The sequence below is a fragment of the Thermobia domestica genome, chromosome 2 (genome assembly GCF_964235325.1).
Source record: "Thermobia domestica chromosome 2, izTheDome1.hap1.1, whole genome shotgun sequence".
NCBI lineage: Eukaryota > Metazoa > Arthropoda > Insecta > Zygentoma > Lepismatidae > Thermobia > Thermobia domestica.
Window position 1 is genome coordinate 251948595 of NC_137455.1, and position 25982 is coordinate 251974576.

The 25982-nt window shown below is 36.1% G+C and overlaps 1 protein-coding gene across 2 annotated transcripts in view; it reads right to left on the reverse strand.

The window, feature by feature from the left end:
- Positions 1–25982, reverse strand: part of LOC145678448 (high affinity cAMP-specific and IBMX-insensitive 3',5'-cyclic phosphodiesterase 8B-like) — a 1074619-nt gene that overhangs the window by 582515 nt on the left and 466122 nt on the right. For both annotated transcript variants that reach the window (XM_081748585.1, XM_081748584.1), the window contains one exon: positions 5146–5258. In XM_081748585.1, coding sequence (XP_081604711.1) covers positions 5146–5199 — 54 coding nt within the window. In that variant the 5' untranslated portion in view covers positions 5200–5258. The remainder of the gene's footprint in view (positions 1–5145; positions 5259–25982) is intronic.

Consider the following 25982-nt stretch of genomic DNA (forward strand, 5'->3'; position numbering starts at 1 on the left):
ATATTTGTAATGTATACTGGCAGTTGATATTAAAAGTCTACTACTGAATAATTTCGTTTCTCTTTTAATATTTCAACTTATTACCTAGTTTCAAGATTACTAATATATACAATATTTAAATTTGAATAATCGAGGAAACAAGTGGAAAATGGAATGAAATTTCTATTTACGTCCCACGTTTATGCCCTTTAGATCAGGGGATTCTCAACTTTTACCACTATCCTACCACCAAAGCATATTAATATCACCATAAGTCGTATTTATTACCACCGAATGAGTATGAAAGAATTGATGGAATGATAGTATGGGAGGAAATGAAAGAATCTAGAGAAAACCCATGGATATGATGTTACCAACCACAAACTCTCTCATAGCTGAGGATCGAACTACACACCCGTAGCTCAGAAGGTGGCGCTCTACTATGTTTGTCGAGGCTATTTATGCTTATTACTGTTTTAGCCTCTACCTATGAATATAGTTTTCTCCGTTTGTGCGTGCAGACTATAACAGTTTCTCTAGCGCAAAGAATATCCGATAAATACTTTTAAAAAATTAGGATATAAAAAATGTATATATTCAAGCTCGGTTTTAATCTAAGAATAAGTAATTGTTTAGGGGTATTACTTTTCTTCTTTAATTACTCACAAAAGCCTTAAGTAACAGGTTAGGTAATACTTCAGGTTCATATCCTTCATAAGTTATAAAATCATAAACAAATTTCCGCTGATAATCTTTTTATTCAGAAAAATAATTTAATTTTAGGAAACAGGTTTTCTCTACAAATGCCTAAAATTTCCTACAGTTTCCTCTCCTCTAAAATGTTCTGAACATCTCTCTAACGCACAGGCGTCTCTGACGAGGGGGGACGCGTCCCCCAATATTTTGTAGTGCAAAATAATCAATGTTTTATTATATTTTTTAGTAACGACAGGATAACTTAAATAATAATAATTATATTTATTTGGATTATAATATTTAGGCTGTAAAACGATTATAGCAGAGTTCTGGAAATACTTCAGGGGTCAGAAAGGTAACAAATGGAATCGAAGATAACAAACAGGTTGGGCTTGGTAGTACAATTTAGATTACTTTCTTTGATGCCCCCCCCCCAAAAAAATTTTTTTTACATGCCAGTGACGCCAGTGCTCTAACGTGTAAGTTTAAGAAGTCTCTAATCAAATAATACTTCTCTAATTTATAAGGTCTGTGGTAGACAGAAGGGTTAGCCCTAATCAAAAGTGTCCTCTGTCCACTTTAATTTCTAAAGGGTATTGACTCATTAAATCAAAAACCCTTCTCTCTCTCTCTATAGCCTCCCCTTGACCCTCAGGTATACACTGGATAAAATATACTTCAATCCTCTTTTACACTGGATAAAGCGGCAAACTATGGTTTAGCCCCTCCCTTGATCATATCCTGGATCCGCCTCTCTGTCTGTCTGTCTGTCTCTCTCTCTCTCTCTCTCTCTCTCTCTCTATATATATATATATATATATATATATATATATATATATATATATATATTTTTTTTTTTTTTTTTTCAACACAACACCTGTAGGCCCAGTTACAATGTTGTTCCTTAAAATACATTTACCCTTAGTTATATATAAATTTTAACAAGGTTATACATTTATATATTTTCATTATCAAATATAGTTTTAAAGCTATTCTTGTATACCGTCTCCGACATTCCAAAAACATCTATAATATATCTTCTTTCAATTGCATTGTAGGAAGCACTCATCCTCCATATAGGAGACTTAGCGACGATATTTATTCTTGCTTTTTTGCAGAAAACGATACTGCTATTTCCTACGCGGGTTTTACCTGATGAGACATGCAATTGAATCTTCGAAGTAAGATTCAGACAGTCAATTTTACCATGTAGTAATCTGTGTAGAAATAAAAGATCCATATGTTCTTTCCGTTGTTTCAACGTGTTCATATTGAAGTTTTGTACTATTTATGAATATGACTCATATTTTGGATACATGCCATTTTTTTTTATAAGCAAGTAATCTCAAGAATTTTCATTGTATTCTTTCAATCATATCTACGTGTTTTAGCGTTTTTGGTGACCAAGACAGAGTCGCATATTTTAATTGCAATCTCACAAAACAGAAGTAGAGTTTCATTAACGTAGCATCGTTTTGAAACACTTTACCTATTCTCATAAAGCCAAGACCTCTGTATGAATTATTAACAATTGTTTCAATATGATTAGTAAAACTTAATTTAGGATCAAATAGCACTCCTAGATTTTTAATTAAAGTAGGTGTCTCTAAAACAGTTCCTTCAATATAATAGTCATATTTAATGGTGTTTTCTTTGCGGGTAAAGGAAAGAGTTTTGCATTTATTTACGTTTAACAAACTTGTTATTGTCACACCAGTTATTAATATTACATAAGTCTATTTGCAGTTTTGTACAGTCTCCAAGCGAATTAATTTTGGAGAATATTTTACGGTCGTCAGCGAATAAAAGAGTGTTAGAATAATGACGGTAGGTCATTTATCACTAATAGAAATAAGAGTGGACCAAGATTTGAACCTTGAGGGACTCCAGATAAGGCTGTGAATTTTTTAGATACATATCATTTGTACATGACGGCCTGTTGACGACTTTGCAAATAGGATGCGAAAAAACTTTTTGCCTGCATAGAGAAATAAAAAGTCGTTAGTTTTTGCAACAGTACATCATGGCCACCAAATCAAAGGCTTTTGAAAAGTCAGTATAGATCACATCCACTTGACCCCCTCTATCCAATTCATTTGCAATAAAATCTGTAATAATTTCTAAATTAATGGATGTTGATCTATTCTATAAGAAGCCATGCTGGTATAGTAATAAGACGGGTTTTACATGACACATTATCCTCTTGAATATTACTTGCTTAAACACCTTGGCAAATGCTGATAAAATAGAAATAGGCCTAAAATTCTATATATTCTTCGCATTACTAGATGTAGGGATAGAACAAACTATGGCTTCTTTCCACTTGTCCAGAAACACGCTTGTTTTTAATGACATATTTATAATTTTTTGTAGCGGATGCTTAAGAATGTCTATACAACCCTTAAGAATGTACGGTGGTATACCATCCGATCCGCAAGATCTTTTGGGTTTCAACATTCTTATGCTTCCTCAACATCTTCTAGAGCTATTTCGTTTAAAAGAAACATTCTTATGGCTTCCTCAACATCTTCTAGAGCTATTTCGTTCAAAAGAAACATATCTAATGTTGCGTAAGCTGTTTCATCAGGCATGAATCTATTTGTATCATAATGCGCTCTGCCATTACCATAAACCGAATTAAAATAGCGAGCAACTCCCTCTGCAATATCATTATTGTTTCTCAGTTCCTTAGCATTACACGTAAGGAAGCCTGCAGAAAGATGATATTTTTACTTTTTATAAAATTCCAGAATTGACTAGGGACTCTCTCTACCATGTGTTTCGATTCAAAAACGAAAGATTTATACGCTAATGCTATTTCTGTTTTCAATTCTTTCCGAAGTTTACAAAATTCCCATTTGTGAAACGAAACATCACCCATACCGTTTCTACATTTTTTATGGTGAAGGACTTACATTTAATTTTTTTAATAATATTGGACGTAAACAACAGGGATAATTTTTATTCGAGAATTTCTTAGAGGGAACACTTACACGTATCGCAATATAAATAATTTCATAAAACTTATCAACAATCACGTTAATATCATTCAGATCTCGAGGCAGTCCCATTTAGCCTTTAGTAATTCATTGTACATTTTAGTATATATATTGTGGATGAGTGCTCTAGTCGTTTCCAGCGTAAATGCTGAATACATTTTTTTTTTTTTTTTTGTGCTGAATGGAGTCTCGCATCATCATTCAGAAGAATTAAACCACGGAGGGGAAAACAAGACGTTTTCGTCAGATAGCATATCGCAACTTCAGAGATGTCCTGCAATACATTAAGCATTCATGGTTTCACCGGTTCCAATCGATCAGTACACACTTCATACATTCCAGAACAGCGCACAAAACTTTCCTGAACGAAGCAACCACTTTGAATTTCTTGTTCCGCAGAGGTGATGTATGTTTCCATTCTACAGATCCCGGTTTTCTTGATGGAATTATAGATGCAATATTCTTTTATCACTAGATTCTCGCCATGAAGAAAAACGTTCCCTTCCACTGCGTAACGCTACTGGATATTCAGTGGCGTTGCCATTCTGGTTGTCTTATGGTTCTCGGATAATGCCTGTGACACCCACTTCATGTAAATTTTCCAACACTTAAAGACATTAACCACAATATTCTTCACACCACCATATAGTATCCCCGCTTAGCTGGTATTGAGCGTAAATAATATTCATCCACACGAATATATTAATCCATGTGAGCACAGTTTACGTCAGTGGTTGAAGTACTGAGTCTACCACGGGATCTATGTTTGTCACTAACAATACCGGTCCGTCCTTCTTTGAAGGCACGTACACTACTTCGCTATATGTTATTTTGAAATTGAGCTCCCCCCCCCCATATATCTCCACAATCTGTCTATGAATTACAGAAGGTGTAGTATCTTTGGCCTACAAAAATCACACCACTGATCTAACTTTACTATTGACTAATTTTTCTGACAAGTCACACTTTTTTTAAATGCCCGCTTCTCGAGAATAGATCAAAATCCGAAGTTCTCAACCTTTCAACAAGTCAAACATATTATTAATCTACAAATAAATTTTTCGTTATGTTACAGTGAATAACAAAATAATAATGCTTTGTAATATTTTTATTCGAATCATACCTCGTGTGTATATATACGAACGCATTAGAAATTTCTAAACACAACCCTTGAGGTTTTTCTTCCTCAAAAGCTACTCCTAGGCGCCTGGTCTAAACACAACTCTCACTTATGAGACACTGCATAGCTTAGCTATGCTCAAACGCGAGAGCTGCTAGAACCTATTCGTATATGTTCACAGCCCTACAGTTAATATATGTCTAAAACTCACGCACATGCAAACTTAATAGTTATTGCATGATATTTTATAAACTCTTGCATGAACACCAAAAACCAAAATATATAGTTTGACACAGATATAGAAGCAGAAAAATATTTTCATATCTTGGAATGCTTAAGTATTCTACTCACGCTAGTCATCGTCCATCTTGATGGAAGGGGAGCATCCTTCCCTCCGCCAAGCATCCGAGACTTCCAATTTTCATCACGTAGTGACGTCTGCGTCGATGGCGACGAAGTCTGACCTGTGGGTAATAAATAACAGAATTTTTTCAATTCTACTGCCAACACAGACAAAAGAACTATATACGTATTATTTCATGAGTATTGCAGGTATTGATTTTCAGCATCCTCTAATGCTATTATTGTTTCGATAAAAAGATAAAATGTCTTTTATCATAGAGGTTTAAGTAAAGGATCTGACTTTTAGCTATCCATATTCATCTCACATCTCTCAGTTTATGTTGTTCTTCATATTTTTTCTTCCGATGAATAAATTAATAAAATCATCACTCTCACACAACCTTTCTCCAAATTTTACCTGTCTGTATTACCAATATTTCACTCCAAAGACAATGTGTCAGTTTTACTATCGCCCGATGAGAATATACTGCAAGTACTTAACTACATTAAAAGACAATTAACAATCCGATATAAAAGTAATACCTAGTAATACAGACAAGTAAGTGAATATATAAAAGGATGCAACCAATCTTAGTCGATTCTTGTATATGAGTTGTTCCGAATCCTAAATAATTCTCTATCTATCCTTACACTTTAATTTCTGATGTTCCAAGTTTCATTATAATCTTAAATTACGGGGAAAATGAACTGGGTCTTACACCTCCTGTATTGTCCTTGCCCAGTTCAGCTAACCAAATGGGTTAGAACCTTTTTCGACGTGAATGTGAGTTGGTTAATTTCGAAACTACACAATATCGACCGATCGAAACTATACAATATCGACCGATATTAAAAACGCCTCTAGTTTGTATCAATTAACGGTGCACGTTGCATTTCAAACACAGTAAATGTCAAATGAGAATACATTTGTCGTAAAAGCTTCTCAGGAATGTAGCCAGTTTACTAAGCGCGACGAACCCTTAGAACCAGTTACTATTAATAAGTACTTCAAGTAATTGTGACTTTTTATTAGTTAGCATATCCCAATTCATAAAGATGTCTTACAGGAAAGTTATCAGTCTTATTTCTTTTTATGTACAGATACATGTTCACTAATAACAAAATTTTATTCCTGAAAGAAACAACAGAAAATAAAACTGACGTATAAAGCGTAAACAGGATATACATGTTCGATGGTTTAACTGTGACAAACTAATTAAACTAATTATCAATTTAATTATTGTAATTGGGTTTTATTTAAATCTGTTACAGGTTTAATCAGTTTTGAAAACTTATTATAATAATTTAAGGTTACATTACTATAATTAAATATATTAGGGTCTATATTTAATTATATTATATTTAATTATATTTAAATATATTATATTATATTTAATTTTAAACTGCGAACTCTAATTACTGCTGTTGAGTCGAAACAAAGATCAACATGCATAAACCGTAAATGCTGTTATAGTCAGAAGCAAGGGCGTCCATACGATTGATTTCAAGGGGAGGGGACTGGTAGATCTATTTGCAGATCTGTCATTTTAAATATTGCGCTGGCAGAATTACTTTATAGACTTTTACTCAAAGGCACAAAAAAGAAAGTTTAACATGGATTTATCTCAAGTGAAAGTTGCTAATGAAAAAACTACACTTGATTTTTTTATACATAAAACACAAATTAATTGTAAATTTGGTATTATTAGCCCCTGACGTAGGCGTACGGGAGCTTACAGTAGAGCTGTAGGTATATATGTGTGGATATATTGTATAGATAGATAGATAGATATACAGGGTGTTAATGAACTATACCGACAAACTTTAAGAGGTGATTCTTCACATCAAAATAAGAGAAAAAGTTCATATGGACCTATGGCGAAAAGTCCATAGTTTCAGAGCTAGGGCTGTCCAAAATCGCGAAAAAGCCAAATTTTAAGAGTCTCTATTTCAAATTCGAGAGACTGTGGATGGTGGTCCTTACCAACGTAAAGGAAGCCAGGCATATACGTACAATCCAAAAATATATATTTCAACAACTCTCAATAGGTGTAAAGGCTATTCCCTACAGGGTGTAATTCTCAGATATGTTTTCAATACAGTCTTCAGATATACCCTGATTTCAAGAAGGGTCCAAAGTAGGTAGGACGTAAACCTTGACAACAATGGACATCCAATGCTTCGGAGGGAAGGCGGAAGAGCTAGGAACTGGCAGCTCCAAGTTTATTTGTGTTCGCAATAACATGTGATGATATTTATTTCGTCACGTTATATTTCACGTTTTCTTCACTTATAAGAGTGAAAGAAAACATTGCACCATGCGTTTTCCCAAGTACGAGAGACCGTGCTGCTGACGATCCTTACTTCCGACATCGCGCTGAAGGATTCCGTGTTCATTGCTATCAAGGATTATCGTTTGCCTACTTTGGACCAATCATAAAGCCAGAGCATATCTCAAAATTCGGTTGATGGCATGTCTGAGAATTTCACTCTGCAGGGAATAATCCGTACACTCATTGGACATTAATGAAAAATGCATTTTTGGATTGCATATGCGTAACTTCCTGATAAGGACCACCATCCACAGTCTCTCGAATTCGCAATAGAACCTCTCGAAATTAGTTTTTTTTTTTTCGCGATTTTGGGCAGCCCCGGCTCTGAAACTATGCACTTTTCTCCATAAGTCCATATCAACTTTTTCTCTTATTTTGATGTGAGAAATCACCTCTTAAAATTTGTCGGTATAGATCATTAACACCCTATATATATATATATATATATATATATATATATATATATATATATATATATATGTGTGTGTGTGTGTGTGTGTGTGTGTATAGGTGTATTCAAAAAATATCGAACATTATTTTTTCCCGCGTAAAACAATGAAGCGCGGGAGACTTTCTTCAGTGTAGATGTAGAGGGGACACTCATGCGCAGTCATGATTTTTTTCCGCTCGCAGGTCAGTCGCTGGCTGCCGACCAACGAGTGAAGACGTGTAGTGAGCGATGGTCAGATTTCAGTTTTTTGTAAAATGAAAAAAAAAACGAGCAGTCATTACTGAATCAACCTTTGCCAAAAGCTTGTTGACACCCAAGCGGAAACCATTCAATCGTATCGGTACTTTCAACTTTGAATGAGAATTTGAACATAAGGAGAGTGCCCACGGAATTTGGTCCAGGCTTTCATCGCCAAACACGACAGTCCTGTTTGTTGTCAGGCTCCCCACTCACCTGACATGGCTCCGTGTGACTTTTCGTTTTTTCCCAAGCTGAAAATCCCACTAAAAGGGTCCCGGTTTGAGTCAAAAGAAGACATCATGCGGAATGCGACAGCACAGTTGGTCGCCATTCCAAAAACTGCGTTTCAAAATTATTTCCAAAAATGGCGGGAGCGCTGGGAGAAGTGTGTGCATTACCAAGGAGACTACTTTAAAGGGGATTATCGTTTCGGATTTCCAAATCAATAAATGTATGTTTTCCAAACAAAGGTTCTATACTTTTTTGAATACACCTTGTATGTGGTACATAATATCTCTGTGACTATTGAGCGGATCTGAGCCAAATTTGGTAGGCAAATAGCCCATGATCAAATGAATAAAAATGCTGTATTTGGTAGCTGGGCTCGGCCAGGGACAGGTTCAGCTCTGTCGTCTAGGCTTGAATGTGGTACTTTATTTCCCGGTAACTATTGACTGGGTTTGAACCAAATTTCATGGCAAATAGCCCATGGTTTAGGGAGTAAGAAAAGCTATATTTGGTAGCTGGATTCGACCAGGGTCAGACTCGGCTCGGCTCACTTTGTATGTGGTACTTCATCAGTCACTGAAGTCTATTAAACACGTGACATATTCCTACATGAAAGAACAAATCAATTTTACTCAGCAGCTTTGACGGTAACTGTTGAGACCGCGATTACGAATACAGTTCCTGAACATAGGTTCGATCCCGTTGACGGATTGTTGTTCTACTTACAACGTTATTAACACACTCATAAATATATATAACCTTTTAGATATTTAAATGACTTATTCCCATAAACGAGAAAAAATCGTTTATGATAATAAAAGTGAAAGAAACAAAAACATCAAAATCCTATTCTTGAGGAAATTTTAAATATCAGTTAATACTACACGTAAGCTTTATATGTTGTCCATGATATGGCACCATTTTCCAAATATTCCTTTTCGTTAATGGTTTTCTAATTATACATACGTTTCGGGGCGTACTGTCTTAGATTCAACTCATGCTTAGGAAATACTGAGAGAAGAAATGTGTCGTGTTCCAACGTAAGGGATTATCTGCGTCACCGACCAATTTCAATGAAAACTTACTTTTATTTGCATAGCATAAATAAACGGTATTTTAAAATCTATTTTCGTGTTATAATAAAATTTCGTTTAAAAACATTATCATAGTAAGTTTTACAAAAATGTTTCTAAGTTGCACAGATGGGTTACTAGTACATAAGCTAACATCTGGGATTCACAATGTGGTGGAAATATATTAATAATAATGTGTTAGCTAGTTGGATTGAAATTTGGGAATCTTGCTTCCTTTCCAACATCGAGTCTATATGAAACATAGACCTACAGTTTAAGGTGGAATCCGAACTCTGTAATGCATTAACCATTTCTTAAATGCTCTCCCAACGTGAATCAAACTTGGTATCCCGTGCACTAAAGGTGTGCACGCTAGCCTCCATAGGAAGAGATAATCTATATATGAGTCGTTCAGGTGCCAAACCGATTAACTCCACTAAACGAGACATTTCAGTAGTGAGCATTTTAGTAACTTAGATACAATGTATTTAAATGAGAGTGATCAGAATGTTTACGCATTCTAGCGGCAAATTGTTAAACTATGGAGTTAATCGATTTTGCTTGTGAAAGGAATGTATCTTTTCCAAGCAACTAAAAAAGCAACAAAAAATGGAGCTAATCGGTTTGGCTTCTAAACGCCTCACACACAAAAATGAAAGTGACTCTTGAACCACCCAACCGATCTCGATCAAATTTTCAGCACAGATGAGGTTCGGGCCTGGGATGGCTTTTATCATTTCACTTTGACGGCGCAACTTAGGGAAGAGGGAGATACATAAAAATGATCGAAAATGACCGATATGAGTGTCGAATCCATAGTTTTCGGGGTCGCCTGAATGAACAGTAACACTTTCAACGTTGTTTAAATCCAAATTCAGCTCCGTAACTTAGGGAGGGGAAGATATATGAAAATGAATGAAAATGACCGATTGTCGGGGTCGCTGAGATGAACAATGATATTTCCAGTGTCGTTCAAATCCAAATTAAACCTACAATAGTAATATTTAATGTCTATTCATATAGATTAATTATTATGATTTTATGATTTTTCGTTATATTTCGTTGTTCCTATCGATTTGAGAGCGCTTCAGTAATAGTAAAAAGTGACTGACTAACGGAACATATTACTACTTATTTTAACCTAGCGAAGTGGGCAATTGTCGCACGTAATATGAAAATTATTAGTATGAAAGTATCTAAATTAACAAACTGAAAATTATAGTAATATGATCGGTATGGTTGCATACAAAATATTTTTAAAAAATGAGGAAAATCTTTTCCACACCCCTTGTTTGGACACCAATATTCACGAGGTTACTTTTACGAATATCTCAATACAATAGTTGCTCAGAAAATCCCCCATGGACTAACTTAAATGACTACTAATTAACTTAAATGAATACTTTGTCACTAAAGATTTTACAGTAGCTTAAACGAAAAAAAAAGATATAAACCTATTGTATTGTTAATTCACAAATAGGCAAAATTAATCTCCGCTTACTGATTAGGTAGAAACGAATTTGAAAGCATTGATCTCTCTTAATATAGAACTCTTGCAGGAATAAAATTTATTTAACGTTGACGAGTTTTACTGACTTCTTTTCTTCCTGATTGTTTTACTCGTTAGTTATTAGTGAAAATTAATTTGCTACGAATTGACATCGAAATTTACATAGCATACGCAACTAAAATGAAACATTTAACCTAAAACTCTACATTGAGGTGGAATTTTAACCCTTTGTGTCAGAAACATCAATACCTTGCCACTGAACTGCCATTTCTCATTGTTTCCTTTTCTTTGAGTACTAGAAAATGCAGTGACAAACTAGCAAACAGTTTAAAGTATTGAATGACTTTCTTTAATTTTTAATTCCTCGAGATATTTATATCATTTTCATACACACAAAAAACTGGAATCGAACATTTTAACAAAATCATAATCAATACTAGGGAACCATTTGAGATACAAAGTCAGGCTAAGTTTCGTGAGTTCAAGACAAATGTTAAACACTCAAAGTCACCTATATATACGTTTTCGAAATAGGATAGGGGAAAGTTTGTACCTTCTCTCAAAATTACATTTAAAAGAAATTAGTTTAAGATGTAATCCCGATACGACGATTGTGTGAATTCTACGACTTCGACGGATGGACGGACGGACGAAGGAAAGAAAACGCTTCCATTTCGCATGCTAGTATCTTGAAACGTACTCAAATCCAGAATAGATTTTTTGACGATCACAAGATTTTTCTACTTGTACTCTCCCTTGAAAGCAAAAAATATAAATAATATAAATAAATACATAAAATAAATAGTATAAGGATATGTGATATCATGTCATGTGCAAATGGATTTTTCAGTTCAAAACATTGGTTAAAGATCTTACATTCTATTTCATAAAACTTTCTATATTGTAAGCTGGTGATATTTCTCTTATTTATGCCCGTTTAGCCATTTTCCGTTTCGCCTTATGCCCTCAAAACATATTTTGACAGACAACCGATAAGGATGTTATCTGAAGGCGGAACGGAAATTCCCGTATCGCCTTATAACATACAACGGAATTAATACTCTGTATCTGTAACAAAGACGGATTCATTTTATTCTCAACTGCAAAATCATTTCTATTTTAGACAAATTAAACTCAAATATCTTACATGAACATAAATTCTCTTATCACTCCCAAAATAACATATCAAGTTTCTATGTAGATATAATATGAAACAGCATCAATATATGAAATTACAACAATTTCACTGTTTTTAAGTCTAAAATAAGCAAGTGTTAAATTATTAACCACATATGTAGAATTAAATATATAAATAACAATAAAAAACAGCGTATAATTTAAAATTATATTCTACTTGATCAAGGTACATTTCTTATCACATTGTCATTTCTTATTTGAGGTACTAATATAAAGGTAACCAAGAAAGTTCGGTCGTTTTTACACCCAACGCCTTCGAACATTGATATATCACCTAAGACGTACCTGTAAAATAAAAAATAGTCCCCATCAGCATCGACGACCTTCTGCCGACGTTCTGGAAGGCCATGGATTCCATCGCAGTAGAACTTGGTCGTCCGTAAAGCGAACAAGGTATCAAGTCCATTTCGCACCTCTACTAGGGATTTCAAGTGGCGTCCTCTAAGGTGACTGTCCAAGGAATGGAACAGGTGATAATCGGATGGTGTAATGTCCAGGGAGTATTGTAGATGCAATAGTGTTTCCCGTCCAGGGCGCAGAATGGTGTCCCGAGTCATCCTAGCCACGTGGAACTTAGCGTTGTCCTGTAACAGGAGGACCCATTTGTGATTCAGAAGTGCTGGCTTCGGAGCTTTGAGTTTTTCTTGAACACGGCTCAACTGCTGATAGTACACAGTTGCATTGATGCTCTGACCAGCTGGTAGCAGTTCCCGATGCATAATGCAGCGAGTAGTCCACCAAAGACACAGGAGGACCTTTTTCTGGTGCACTGCTGGTTTCGGCTGTTTTGGAATCGGTTCATGGGATGCTAACCAATGATGACGGCACCATGGAGCTTCGTACAGGACCCACTTCTCATCACATGTCAACACCCTCTTCAGAAATGGCTACTTCCTCAGACGAGACAGAAAAGAAGCATAGGTATTTGCTCGCGTTGCCTTCCGACCCGGAGTCAAATCATGTAGGACCCATCGACCTAACTTGTAGTGCTTCCCAAGTTGATGGAGTTGCTGCCGCATGGTTTCTCCACTCACACTGAATTGCAATCCCAGTTTCTCACATGTCTGGCCACTGTTCGCCTCAATTGCCGCCTGAAGATCTTCATTTTGTACATGTATTGGTCTTCTGGCACGTGGTGCATCTTCGAGTGTTTCGTCACAGTCCTTAAACTTGTTAAACCACCGCTGCACTGTTCGCATATCCACGACACCCTCACCAAAGGCCTGGCATATCTTCCAGCCCACTGTAGCGGCGTTTGGCCCAGTTTGAACTCGTAGAGCATACACGCCCTTAGAACACTCTGTGGAGGTCCCATGTTCACTCTGTCCTTACGCAAGTTCACAGTGTAACTGAACTGCCACAACTAGATAGTATGTTGGATATTTCAACACCAACAACTGACCTTCACCTTATCTCCATTCGCATTCAATTCACGGTGTGAGGGCCAATTGATCAAAGACCTTTACAAAAAAAAAAAAAAAAAAAAAAAGGACAGAACTTTCTTGGTTACCTTTATACATGTCTGCAAAAGCAATTGCTTCAGTGTGTAATATACAGCATGTTTGTAGAAGACGCAGGTAGTCCGTCAAAACAGTAATAGAAGTATTATACAGTATATTTATTCTTATGTTTATTTCTGCTAACATTTGTTCAGCTAACATTTTATTAAAAGTCTTTGCTAATCTATTATCCAAGATGGTCATAACATAACCATACCTCTCACTCGCTTTGAATTAAGGTTTAATTAAACCTTTTTAAAACAGTGACGCAAATAATACATTACTCAGAATACTTACATTGATTATACGATGTTTTATTCATTCAAACGTGAATATTACTAGCCTTACAAATGTTTTGCATAATGACACTAAATTTCCCTATCATAATCTGAAAATTCCCTTCTCTGGTGTATTCCCGGCGGGAGCTCATGTGGTTCGGATTCCACGTTAATCAGTAGGTCCACGTCTCATATAGCCTCGCTGCTGAAAGGGACGCTAAACTAAAAATCAACTCAACTCAATTGTCTGGTGTAAGGCGAAACGGGAAAAGGCCAGACGGGAAGACACCATTTCTACTTATTTCATTTATTGTTACAAATAGCTGGTTTTATGAAGACAGACGTTTGAAGAGCTTATATTGAATAGTCTGTATATTTACGAATTAGCAGCATAAGGGATTAAATAAAGTTATCGTCATGTTACTTTTTGAAATAACGCACAATTTGCATTATTATGTAGACAATACAACAGATTTGAATCCATATTCAGCAAATGTATTAGTATAATCACTGATTTAACACTTTACTGACTAATCTACTAAGACTCCTTGGTTTGCATAAAACGCATTCATACAATGACTTGCGTAGGAGACGATTCAACTTCTTCCTCTGGTGGAGAATTATTATTATCATTTTTCAAATAACTTGGGATTTTGTGTTAATCGTTTTTTTTTTTTTTTTTTTTTTTTTCAAAATCGTCCAAAAACATTTTACCCCAAATGTAAACAATTCCTTACGAATTTTTCCTAGAGAAATAACTTATATTACAGGGTTGTTGATACACTTTTGATTTGTGAAATAGAAACAAGACTATTAGAGCCCTTTTCGAGAAATTAGCATTTTACAACAGATTTCAGATGAGAAGCGGCATGGCCTTGAGTTGGCTTTACGCGGCGTCCAATTGGCTTTGAGCGGTGTTGACAATTCGCGACAAGCAGTTCTGCACGCTGACTTCTCGCGCTACTGTGAATGTTGACAATAGCAGAGGCGCTTATTAGAAATATTGTATTAGCACATTAACTGCTCACTTTACGAAGTAGAGAAAAGAATTACGAACACATACGTGAAAACTACATCTTTTTATGATAACTGGTTGTCATGATACACGCTTTGAAAGGTTTCCATATAAAACAATTAGTAAAACGAGCGTTGAGTCCCGTCTAATTTCCAGTGGATTTTTCTTCGATTTGGAAATGGAACTCAACTTTTATTAGAGGATAATCAGGGGTGTAACCAACAAGTTGTTCTAGGGGAACATTACTTTCAGGGGGAGGAAAGCTTTTCACACATTAAAAACAGAACAAATGACCTCTTTCAGAATATGAAAGCATTTTAACTCACCATGTATACTATACACATATTATGTTTCCTCGATGCTACCTTAACAAAAGACGGATCTTGACAGTACTGAAGTTGAAAAGCGGATTGTAAGAGATAAATCAATAAGCTATTCATAAGAAAACAAATGCTGTTTCTTGCAGTCTGTTTATCCGACTTTGTGTTTATGTAGGTTAAAATACTAAAAGGAAAAAAATCGAAAAAATATCAACTCAGATATTATTATGCAATAATATAGTAGTGAGAGATCCTGGGGGGACTGAGGGAGCCAGGGCCCCTCATTTTATTTGTAAATGTGCAAAATTAGGCATAATTTGAATGGAATTTGTCTTAAAATCATCATATATGCTTTCTGCATCTGAATGCACCCCCCCCCCCAATTTACAGAGAAATCAGCGTCCTTGTAATTAGGTACAGAAACTGTATTGATGATGTTTTCTTTTTTCTTTTTTCTTTTTTTAAAAATCTTATTTTATTATAAACGTTCCTAATTTGCATTAATTATTAAATAAGTTTACTAAACATATACTAGATGAACCTCATTTCGGGGCTGGAAATAGTTTGGAAAGTCAAGGCCCTCTTTTCCCCCGTTTCTACACCCTTGAGAATAGTAAGCGATCGAATTAAATAACAAGCCTCTGCAATTTGATTCATATATATATATATATATATATATATATATATATATATATATATATATATATATTCGATTCCCGGCGGGAGCTCATGTGGAAGAACAGAAGGTATAGGACATTCGTAATATTGTTTTGAAATTGCCTTCATGCAAGATTCTTCCTTATTCGACAGAAGAAACGCAGTATGATTTTTTTTTTCTTCGTTTCAATACCTTACGTATGTGTGGCCAATTACGTACTCCTTCTTTACTCCTCTAGCAGGGACGCAAAAGCACCAGGCGTCTGAGTGGTGTCATAAATTATTGTAACCCAAAACAAACTCGACCATATCGTGTTGCTTACGAATCAGATGGATTGTTGTTGTGAGACCTACATCAAGTATAAGAGTATGTTATTACATGGAAGCAAAGGAGCTGATTGTGTATGTAGGAACGCAACTTCTCTTCTTCTAGCATAAACAGAATTCATCAGTGTCTAGGTTGCTTTCTTTCGTGGTAGTTCATTTGTTCTCCAAAATTATAGTTGACAATGTCTTTAAGGAAACCGAGTACAAGTGCGGAATTTTCTTTAAAAAAAAAAAAGTGCTACGAAGTGAAGCTCGAAGAATTATTTTTTGTGTTTACAATTTTTGGAACTCATAATAAAAAATTTACAAGAGTCAGATTCAGACAATGGCGAAATATTAATTGACATAGACGATAGTGAAAGTAGTGTTGAAGACGAACGTTTAGCAGTTCCACTGGAATAAGTTAATAGGTAGGTTATTCAGTTGCTATATATACTTCTAGGATACACAGCCAAAATCTTTGAGTTTGCTGGAATAGTATATTTACATTGTGAATAATGTTGCCAATGTATGTGTAATAATCTCAACTAGAGGAAGAGCGAGAAGGGAAAGGGGAGTCCGAAATCCGGCAACACCGCGCGGAATATCGCACAGCATTGGCTACTGCCCGTGATGCTTTACATCTGAAAAACACAATAGTTTTATCCTCTAACAGACTATCCTTAGGGTAGGGACAGGCCGAAGATACCTCGCGATCGAGGTCGAGGTTTAAGTCGCGGTCGCACCCTCGATACTGGCACAAACACATGGATTCAAATGAGTAATTGCATGCCGAAGATGTGCGCTACATCGCGACTTAGAGGTCGACCTCGAGGGTGAATTAGTGGTCGCGATGATGAACAACTGAGTTTGTTTTTACATCGATATTCAGCGGAAGCATCGCTGTGGCTCGTGTTCTCATTGGCTCTCCCTGAAGCGTTACACCGAATATAGTCTTCATTTGTTTAGAATTTCGTCTGCAGAGGCTTGTGTGTGTCTATGCTCGATAGGTTTTGCTGCACTATTATATTTGATTATGAAAGACATATTAATGGAACTAATGAGGAATGTTCCAGAAATATGGAATAAGAAACACAAACAATATCATAATAGGCACGTTTTAAATAGAGAATGGAAGAAAATAGCAAACTGAAATGGGAATGTCAGATAAGTTATTTATTTGAGAATTACACTGTAGTTTAGTATTATATAAGGCAGTGGCGGTCACAGGGAGGGGGCTTTCGGGCTGAATCCGTAAATTGTAGAATTTTTAAAGAAAAAAGAAGCTACTGTTAATCATATCTATGCTTCAAACCCCATGCCCCCAATTCTGAGATTAATAAAAAGGGTTTCTTCTGACTTCGTTATTTATATAAGGCAAAGAAATACCTGTAAAGCCAGGCACGTATCCATGGAGAGGAAACATCGAATAATGGAATTGCAGTGCCGAAACTTCATTTGCTGCAGTTAATACCCCTTCCATACCTGATTTATTTATTTATTAAATTTTACTAGGAAACGATTTCTCGCCCGAGAGCTTAAAGAAGTAATTTTCTTCACAGAAAATTGAATAAAAGGTAAAAGTTTGATTTAGAATATTGATAGAGATGAACAAGAGATGAGACTCAAATATTTTTGCGAAACAAGAGACGAGACTTTGGTATTTCTCATATCTCGTCTCGCGTCCATCCCTATTTATACACTGGTCTTTTCAATTTTAAAATGTGGTCTCGCAGTGATTTTTATGCACTGACGGAATCATTTCACAGCAATGTTTCTCCTTAAACTGAGAACAGCGAGGGTGCGAGCTCCTCGATATGTGCGCCCTTCATCCATCGCGACCTAGACATCGAGGTAGCGACCGCGACTTATACCTTGACCTCGATCGCGAGGTATCTTTGGCATGTCCCTACCCTAACAGTTGGTGATATGAATAAAATTCGAAAATAAAAAAATAAAGGTATTTTATAGACACCTTCAGCGTAAATTTTGGACGACCGAACGGACAGGACATGTAAAAGTACTCTTTCGGCATGTAGGTGTCATCAACTGTGTTATTCCGCTGAATTTCCAATTTTTATTCATTTATTACTCATTCATTACGATCAGGAAACTTACTTTTATTATATGGCACTTCGAAACTTAAAATATGACTGACAAAACACCACAGCTATATATTTACAGTTAAAAACATGTCTCTTCACGAAAGAGGATTCTTAATTAAGCTTTGTGTACGAGACTAATACATACAATTACCACATGACCTATAAAAATGAAGAGCAGAATATAAGACTGCATTGCAAACTGCGTCATGTTACGTAATTACTAATCTCAACTGGGTCAAGCGGATGAATTCAGAGGAATCACACATCCTCCATCTTATTCTCCTCCTTCCTCTCTCTTGTCACAGGTTAAAATGGTCCATCCAGTTGCATCCATACTTTAGCTTTTCATGTTCTCCTGTTGGAAGCGTACCAAACAGGAAATTCTCGAGTGACCAACTATTTAGTAGATCATAAAAGACAGTTAACAGATTATTTTTACGTCATCAAATATAATTCTATTATTACTACAGAAAAATAAAAACATGTTTCTCCTGAATTCCATGTTCTGATAAAATACTCTCTAACGTCATTTTTTTTTAAATGAATGCTAACAGTTGATAACATTTCAGGAAAATACGAGAAGAATACCCCGCCCGAGTCTATACCACGCCTGGTATGTAATACATGATTACAGAATTTGTCTGTGCAAGTTTTACAGAAAGCTGATCTAAAGTTAGAATTGGCGAATTTCTAGCCTACAAAACTTGAAGAAATGGAATGAAGCAGGATCAGGAGCAGAGTGATGCTCCAACAATGGTTTAAGGATGAAGATATACAGGGTGTCTATAAGATATTTAATAAAAACTTGATACAAGTTTAAAACAGAAACTTGCTAAATAAATCCATTGAAAGGCCAAGGACATCTTATGAAACCATTAAACGTATCTGACTCAGCTCAGTCCGTTCAATTACAACAGCCTTTAGAAAAAAATCTTAAAATTCTCCAAAGAATCTGAGGCTTTACGTATATACATACAAACCAATTATGGTAAGTAATTCAGTCAAATGTACTTTTTCAACTTGAAATATAGGCCTATGCATGCCTTCCTCATTGAGCACACGTCACATACAGCAACTGTGCTTGTTTTAGTATACCCTCCTCAATTGAAGAGTGTGCATAGTACTAAGTCTTTCGAGTTCTCAACAGGATAGTAAAAGATCCTCATTCTCAGGGATGAACGTCGAACTGCTGAAAGAATTTAAGTGTAACTTCTGATTAGGAAATCTCCGCTTTACACACCCCTCGCCTACTGATTATTATTTCTTGTCTCTCTTACTGTAAATACAGTGGTACTACACGCGCTCCCTACACTTTTCGTTTCGAGATGAAAAGTAAAGAGAAAAGTAATTATTTTCCTTGTACTTATTAATTAAGGTTGCGAGTAGTTTTTTTGCTCCACCTCGCTTTTGTTTAGTTCGATACGACTATGAGTTTCCGGTGAATATTTGGATTTTTTTCGGAATTAATCACATTCGATTTTACGCCCTAATGACTTACATAAAACAGGTTGAATCCGTTGTTGAATGATTGGAATTGGAGGGATTGTAAATGTTTTCATAGTTAGGAGTCTGGATATGCAAACTCCCTTATAGCCTCGCTGCTGAAACGGACGCTATGCTAAAATCAAACACTGGACATTTATATACGAGTCCAGTGCTTAATAAGAAATTTAAACATAAGTGCTTTTCCGATATACAGACCATGAATATCTATTTCGTACGAGAAGGTGATTCAGCTCAAATTCTAGACTCGAAAACATACTTTGGGCGACTTTTGAAAATCATTTTGGGAGCTAAGACTTTTGAAAAAGAAATTCAACGAAACTGTTAATTCTCAACTTTGACAACACTTACTTTAAGCACGTCCGTGGACAAATCAATTTCGAGGTTGGGGATTCGCCTAACGATTTACATGAATTACGGTTGATTCACCGTTTTAGGATGCAAGAAAATTGCTTGACTCGGTCTTGACGCAGTGAAAAATTTATATATATATATAAGTAGCATTCAAATGAAACCCGGTCACTAGTGTAAAGTAACGGTAACGATTCTATGAACTAAAAAATGTAGTGATACACAGTACACATACTCAAAAATAGTAGCCAAAACTGTTGGCACGTTTATCCCATTACGACACTAGCCGGTCGATTCCATCCTTGAAGAAGCGAATAGGCTGCTGTTGGATCCAGGCCTGGACCCAGTCACACATTTCGTCGTCCGTTGCGAATCTATGTCCGCGAATAGCTTGTTTTAGAGGTCCAAACACATGAAAATCACACGGTGAAAGGTCGGGACTTATGGTGGATGTTCCAGCGTTTCCCACCGAAACTGCTGCAATGTCCTCTTCACCGCATTGGCCGTGTGTGGGTGGGCGTTATCATGCAGGAGGATAACGCCATTAGACAACATGTCTGGGCGTTTTGACTTGATGGCTTGTCTAAGGTTCTGTAAAGTAGCTTCATAACGCTGGGCATTGATGGTGGTACCCCGTTCCAGGAACTCGACAAGCAGTGCACGAAAGAACATCATGACCTTACCAGAACTGGTGTGCACGGCCTTTGATTTCTTTGGAGGTGGTGAAGTCGCATGTTTCCACTGCTTGCTCTGGCGCTTGCTTTCCAGTTCAAAATGGTAACACCATGTTTCGTCCCCTGTGACAATACGCGACAGAAAGCAGTCTACCTCATCATGATAACGTTGCAGATGACTCAAAGACAGCGCCATTCGCGTATTGCGCTGTTCGGCGGTCAGTTGGTGGGGAACCCAGTGCACACAAATTTATCGAAAGTTAAAGTGTTGATGCATTATGGTGTTGGCGGTGCCCACGCTAATACCCAGTAACCGATGGATCTCGTCCACGGTGATTCTGCGGTTGTCCAAGACTAAAGTATTCACTTCTGCAATCATTTCCGGTGTGATGACACGATGAGCCTGTCCAGGATGAACATCGTCTTCCAGTGACTCGCGCTCCTCAAGGAATCTTTTGCGCCATTCAACAACACTTCCACGACGCAGACTGTACTCACCGTACACAGCCTTCATCCGTCGATACATTTCACGGCCTCCAACTCCCTCCGCCGCAAAAAATCGAATCATTCTTCGTTGTTCCTGCTTACTCGCCTGCATGTTCGGTAGTGGACGATAACTTGTGTGACCACCTTCTCTTCAGCGTGAAGCCACACTGGCTCTATGCAACATCAAACGGTGCGAACGCGTCAGTCTCTCTACCAATCCCTGGCGCCACCATACCCGCAGTTACATGGTGCCACCTTACATGTAAGGCACAGTTAGACGCACTGACCAGGTTTCATTTGAATGTTCCTCACACACACACACATATTATATATATATATATAATGTTGTTTCGTAACTTTATAAAAAGAGATTTATTGTTAATGTGAATAAATGATTATAGGATATTGTTTATTTTTGGTAGAAAGATAATATTATTTTAGATGTATTTTGATTACTATTGAAATAAGTGACATAGAGAAAGGGTTGTAAATTATTTAATATAGAATTTATAAATTTTAATTATTTATGCTTGTTATGGAGGAAGACCTCCATGCACGAACTTTTTATGTATTGCTTATTAGAATAATTAATGAAGTATTTACAGGAAAGTTTGATGATATAGGCTGAGGTCCATATTGACAAGGATTTAATTTAAGGTTCATTTACGATGCCCGTTTTGACTGATCAATTAACTGGCCCAATGACTGACCCTTTGTTTAGTTCAAATACCTTGTTTTTTTTTATATATATATATATATATATATAACAAGGCGATCCCCTGGGCCCAGCACTTTTTGCTATAACCATTCATTCCTTAGTGAAATCGATCAACACTGAGTTAAACATTTGGTATTTGGATGATGGAACTATCGCTGATGAACCTGAAGTAGTTCTTTCAACTCTAGCACAAATAAATGAGAAGGCATCTGCACTTGGCCTATATTTAAATTTTTCAAAGTGTGAAGTTGGTTTCCTTGGATCAGACGAAGCCAAGTTCGACCTATTATTTAAAAAAAATTGACGAAACTACCCCAGGAATACGTCTCCTAACTAATCAGGATGCTTGTCTTCTAGGCGCCGCTCTCACAAAGGAAGCTTTTAACAATGTCCTGTTAAGCAAAATATCGAAGTTAGAATATTTTTTGTCTCGACTCGCCTCGATTTCTGTCCATGCAGCTTTCTTTCTTCTACGTGCCTCTTTGTCGATCCCTCGTTTAAACTACTTCTTACGATGTTTTCCTTCTTGGAATGAGACTCCATTACCGGAGAAATACGATCATTTCCTTAAAATGGGTCTGGAGTCAATTTTAAACTGCTCCTTAAGCGACGAATCTTGGATTCAATCATCCTTACCTGTGAGATTAGGGGGTCTTGATATTCGACGATCCGTGGATATGGCGATTCCTTCCTTTTTAGCGTCCTACCACGGATCTCTTCGTTTAGTCGAGGCTCTTCTTCCGCACGGTTACCACCTAGACCCAGATGGCACAGTTCAAGAAGGCTCTACCAAATGGAAAAATTTAACAGATACAGATCTTCCAGAGATTAACAAAATAGGTTCTCAGGCATCTTGGTACACACCAATTGCAGCGCATTTTCATGAACTTCTCTTACAGTCAGTTATTGCTCCAGAGGATAAAGCCAGGATTCGTGCTGCCTCATCCCTACATGCTGGGGCATGGTTGAATGCATTACCCTCCCCACCATTGGGTCTTCATATGACTAATGAGGCATTTCGAATCTCTGTCGCCTTAAGATTAGGTGCAGATATTTGTGAGCCACATCGCTGTCCAGCTTGCGGGGATCAAGTTAACCAACGTGGCCTGCATGGCCTGTCATGCATGAAGAGCATGGGTAGACACGCTAGACACTCCTCTGTGAATGATATCATTTTACGAGCCCTTACCACAGCTGGAATTCCTTCAATACGTGAACCTTCAGGATGTTGTCGTTCAGATGGTAAACGACCTGATGGCATGACATTAGTTCCTTGGTTGAAAGGCAAATCACTAGTTTGGGACTTTACGTGTTCAGATACATTTGCCCATTCAAGTCTCCCTTTAGCTGTTATGAATGCTGGGGCTGTTGCTAGTCGTAGAGAAGTAGAAAAGCAAAGGAAATATAACAGCCTCCTTGATAAATTTATTTTTGCTCCAATTGCCATCGAGACTAGTGGTGCTTGGGGATCTGCAAGCCTTGATTTTATTAGAGAAGTAGGCAGACGCATTTCTATCGTTACTGGAGATATTCGTTCAACATCTTTCTTAATACAACGCATATCTATTGCTATCCAACGTGGCAACGTGTCGTCGGTTCTTGGCACCTTACCACATGGAAAAGAACTACATGAGATATTTCTTCTCTAACACAGAGGACAATACTGAACATTTGTACAACTGGACGACGTGCTATGCAAGTAGGGTGTGGTGTCATTGGATGGCGTGGAAAGGCAGGCAGTGGCACTGGATGTGATGCCGTTGATAGGTAGTTTTCTACCCCTTCCTTTGGTTCGACTATCGAAATATGTTTCCTGTTGACTTAGTTATTTTTTCTTAATTGTTTCATAAATTTATTTAATAAATGTGCCATTTTTATTGTTTGTCGTTTGCGCAACATGTAGGCTACATTTCCTGATAATTTTGTTTTCATATACAGTTTGTATTTCATTTGTATTTCTTTATGTCATATAGGTCCATAAGCTTCTCATGTATTCTGGTTTGAAATTTACTCAGTTTGATTGTTAAAAAAAATGTAAGTCCAGAATGTATGCGGGATGCTTTCTGCAATATAAATCAAAAATTCAATTACGAAACAAACTCTCTTATCATACACATATACAAAATAATATTTAAATAAACAACTTCCTCACAAATTAACTTTTACAAAGCTACTTTCTAATATTATTAATAAATTATTACCAAAATATATTAAAATTTCGCTCAGCGTTCCATCGCATCATTCAATGCTTTAGTAACGCAAGCAAAAACTTTACAAAAAACTACCGGGGAGCCATGTTTCGTAACTTTAAAAAAAAGAGATTTGTTGTTAATTTGAATAAATGATTATAGGATATTGTTTATTATTATTTTAGATCTATTTTGATTATTATTGAAATAAGTGACATAGAGAAAGGGTTATAAATTAATAAATATAGAATTTATAAATTTTAATTAATTATGCTTGTTATGGAGGAAGACCTCCATGCACGAACTTTTCATGTGTTGCTTTTTAGCATAATTAATGAAGTATTTACAGGAAAGTTTGATGATATAGGCTAAGGTCCATACTGACAAGGGTTTAATTTAAAGTTGATTTACGATGCTCGTTTTGACTGACCAATTAACTAGCCCAATGACTAACCCTTTGCTTACCATTTATTTAATTTAAATGCCTTATTTTATAACTTTTTACTTATAACTTTTACTTTTTAACTTATTTTATTTTTGTTTTTACATTTTAACATTTTTACTTTCATTTTCAAATTCCATTTCCTATAAAGTGCACTTACAAAACCTCAACCTGTTTGATTCTTTTATTTTTAAAAGTTTTTAATATACATTAATAAGTTAAAATTACAACAGACTATATATATTGCATACATATTTTATTCTTCTCATGTGAAGAGTGAAGACGAAGCGTTTCTACTAGTTCTTATACAAACAGCAATAAAACTTGCACCATACAAATTTATTGCATTTTAACCTATTCATTCATTTATTTACTCAGATGTCCAATACCTTGGACTTTATCTGTAATTTTCTTGTATTTATTGTTTATATGAAGTCAAGATCTTCCACGTGCATTTAATAAATGTAAAAAATACAACTTTTGTGTCATTTATAAAACAAATATTCAAAGGATAGAAAAAATATACTGAAACTAAGATTGTAAATTTAAAAACGAAACGAGTTTCATATTTCTAAGTTAGATCTATGTGTTATAGGTAATTTATTGATATAAAATTGTAATATTTATTTAGTAGTTTAATTCATCAAATATAAAATCTTTATGATTATTATCCTTGAAACAAAATTTACGTGGACGGAGTAAGCACACAAAAAATGGGAAACTCATTTTCTAAAGTGCTGATAGCTGAAGAATTATAAAAGGAGCTAGCAATGGTATTTAGGTTGTCCTACTGTAGTTAAATTATGGAACTTTCAGTCCCGTGTCTGGAATGAGTTCGTAGTTTCATTGTTATTTTCCATGTGGTTTGCTCCATTTTGCAACGTGTTTGCGTCAAGCAACTCGATTTCATTTGTATGTTGTGGCAGTTAACCATCGGTCGTTTCATTTCAGAGTTCTTAATGAAAAACAGAAGAGGAAACTCATAACTCCGGATATGAGTGTTTTAGCTTGAATCAAAATGACAGTAACCGCAGCAAACATCAAAAGCTGTCTCTCAATATACATACAACGTGCGTATGCCTGTATACATGAGATTACTTTCATGTAATTCTGATGTTTGACTACTGGCTCACTTTGAACAAAATCTAGAACCAGTGTATTAAAATGTGTTCTTCAGATAATATGTCGGACATGAAGTAGCAGGGTAAAGAATTGGGGTGGGTTGGAACGAGAGATTTTCGTGGTTAAACTGTTAGCGTTCTTACCTTCTG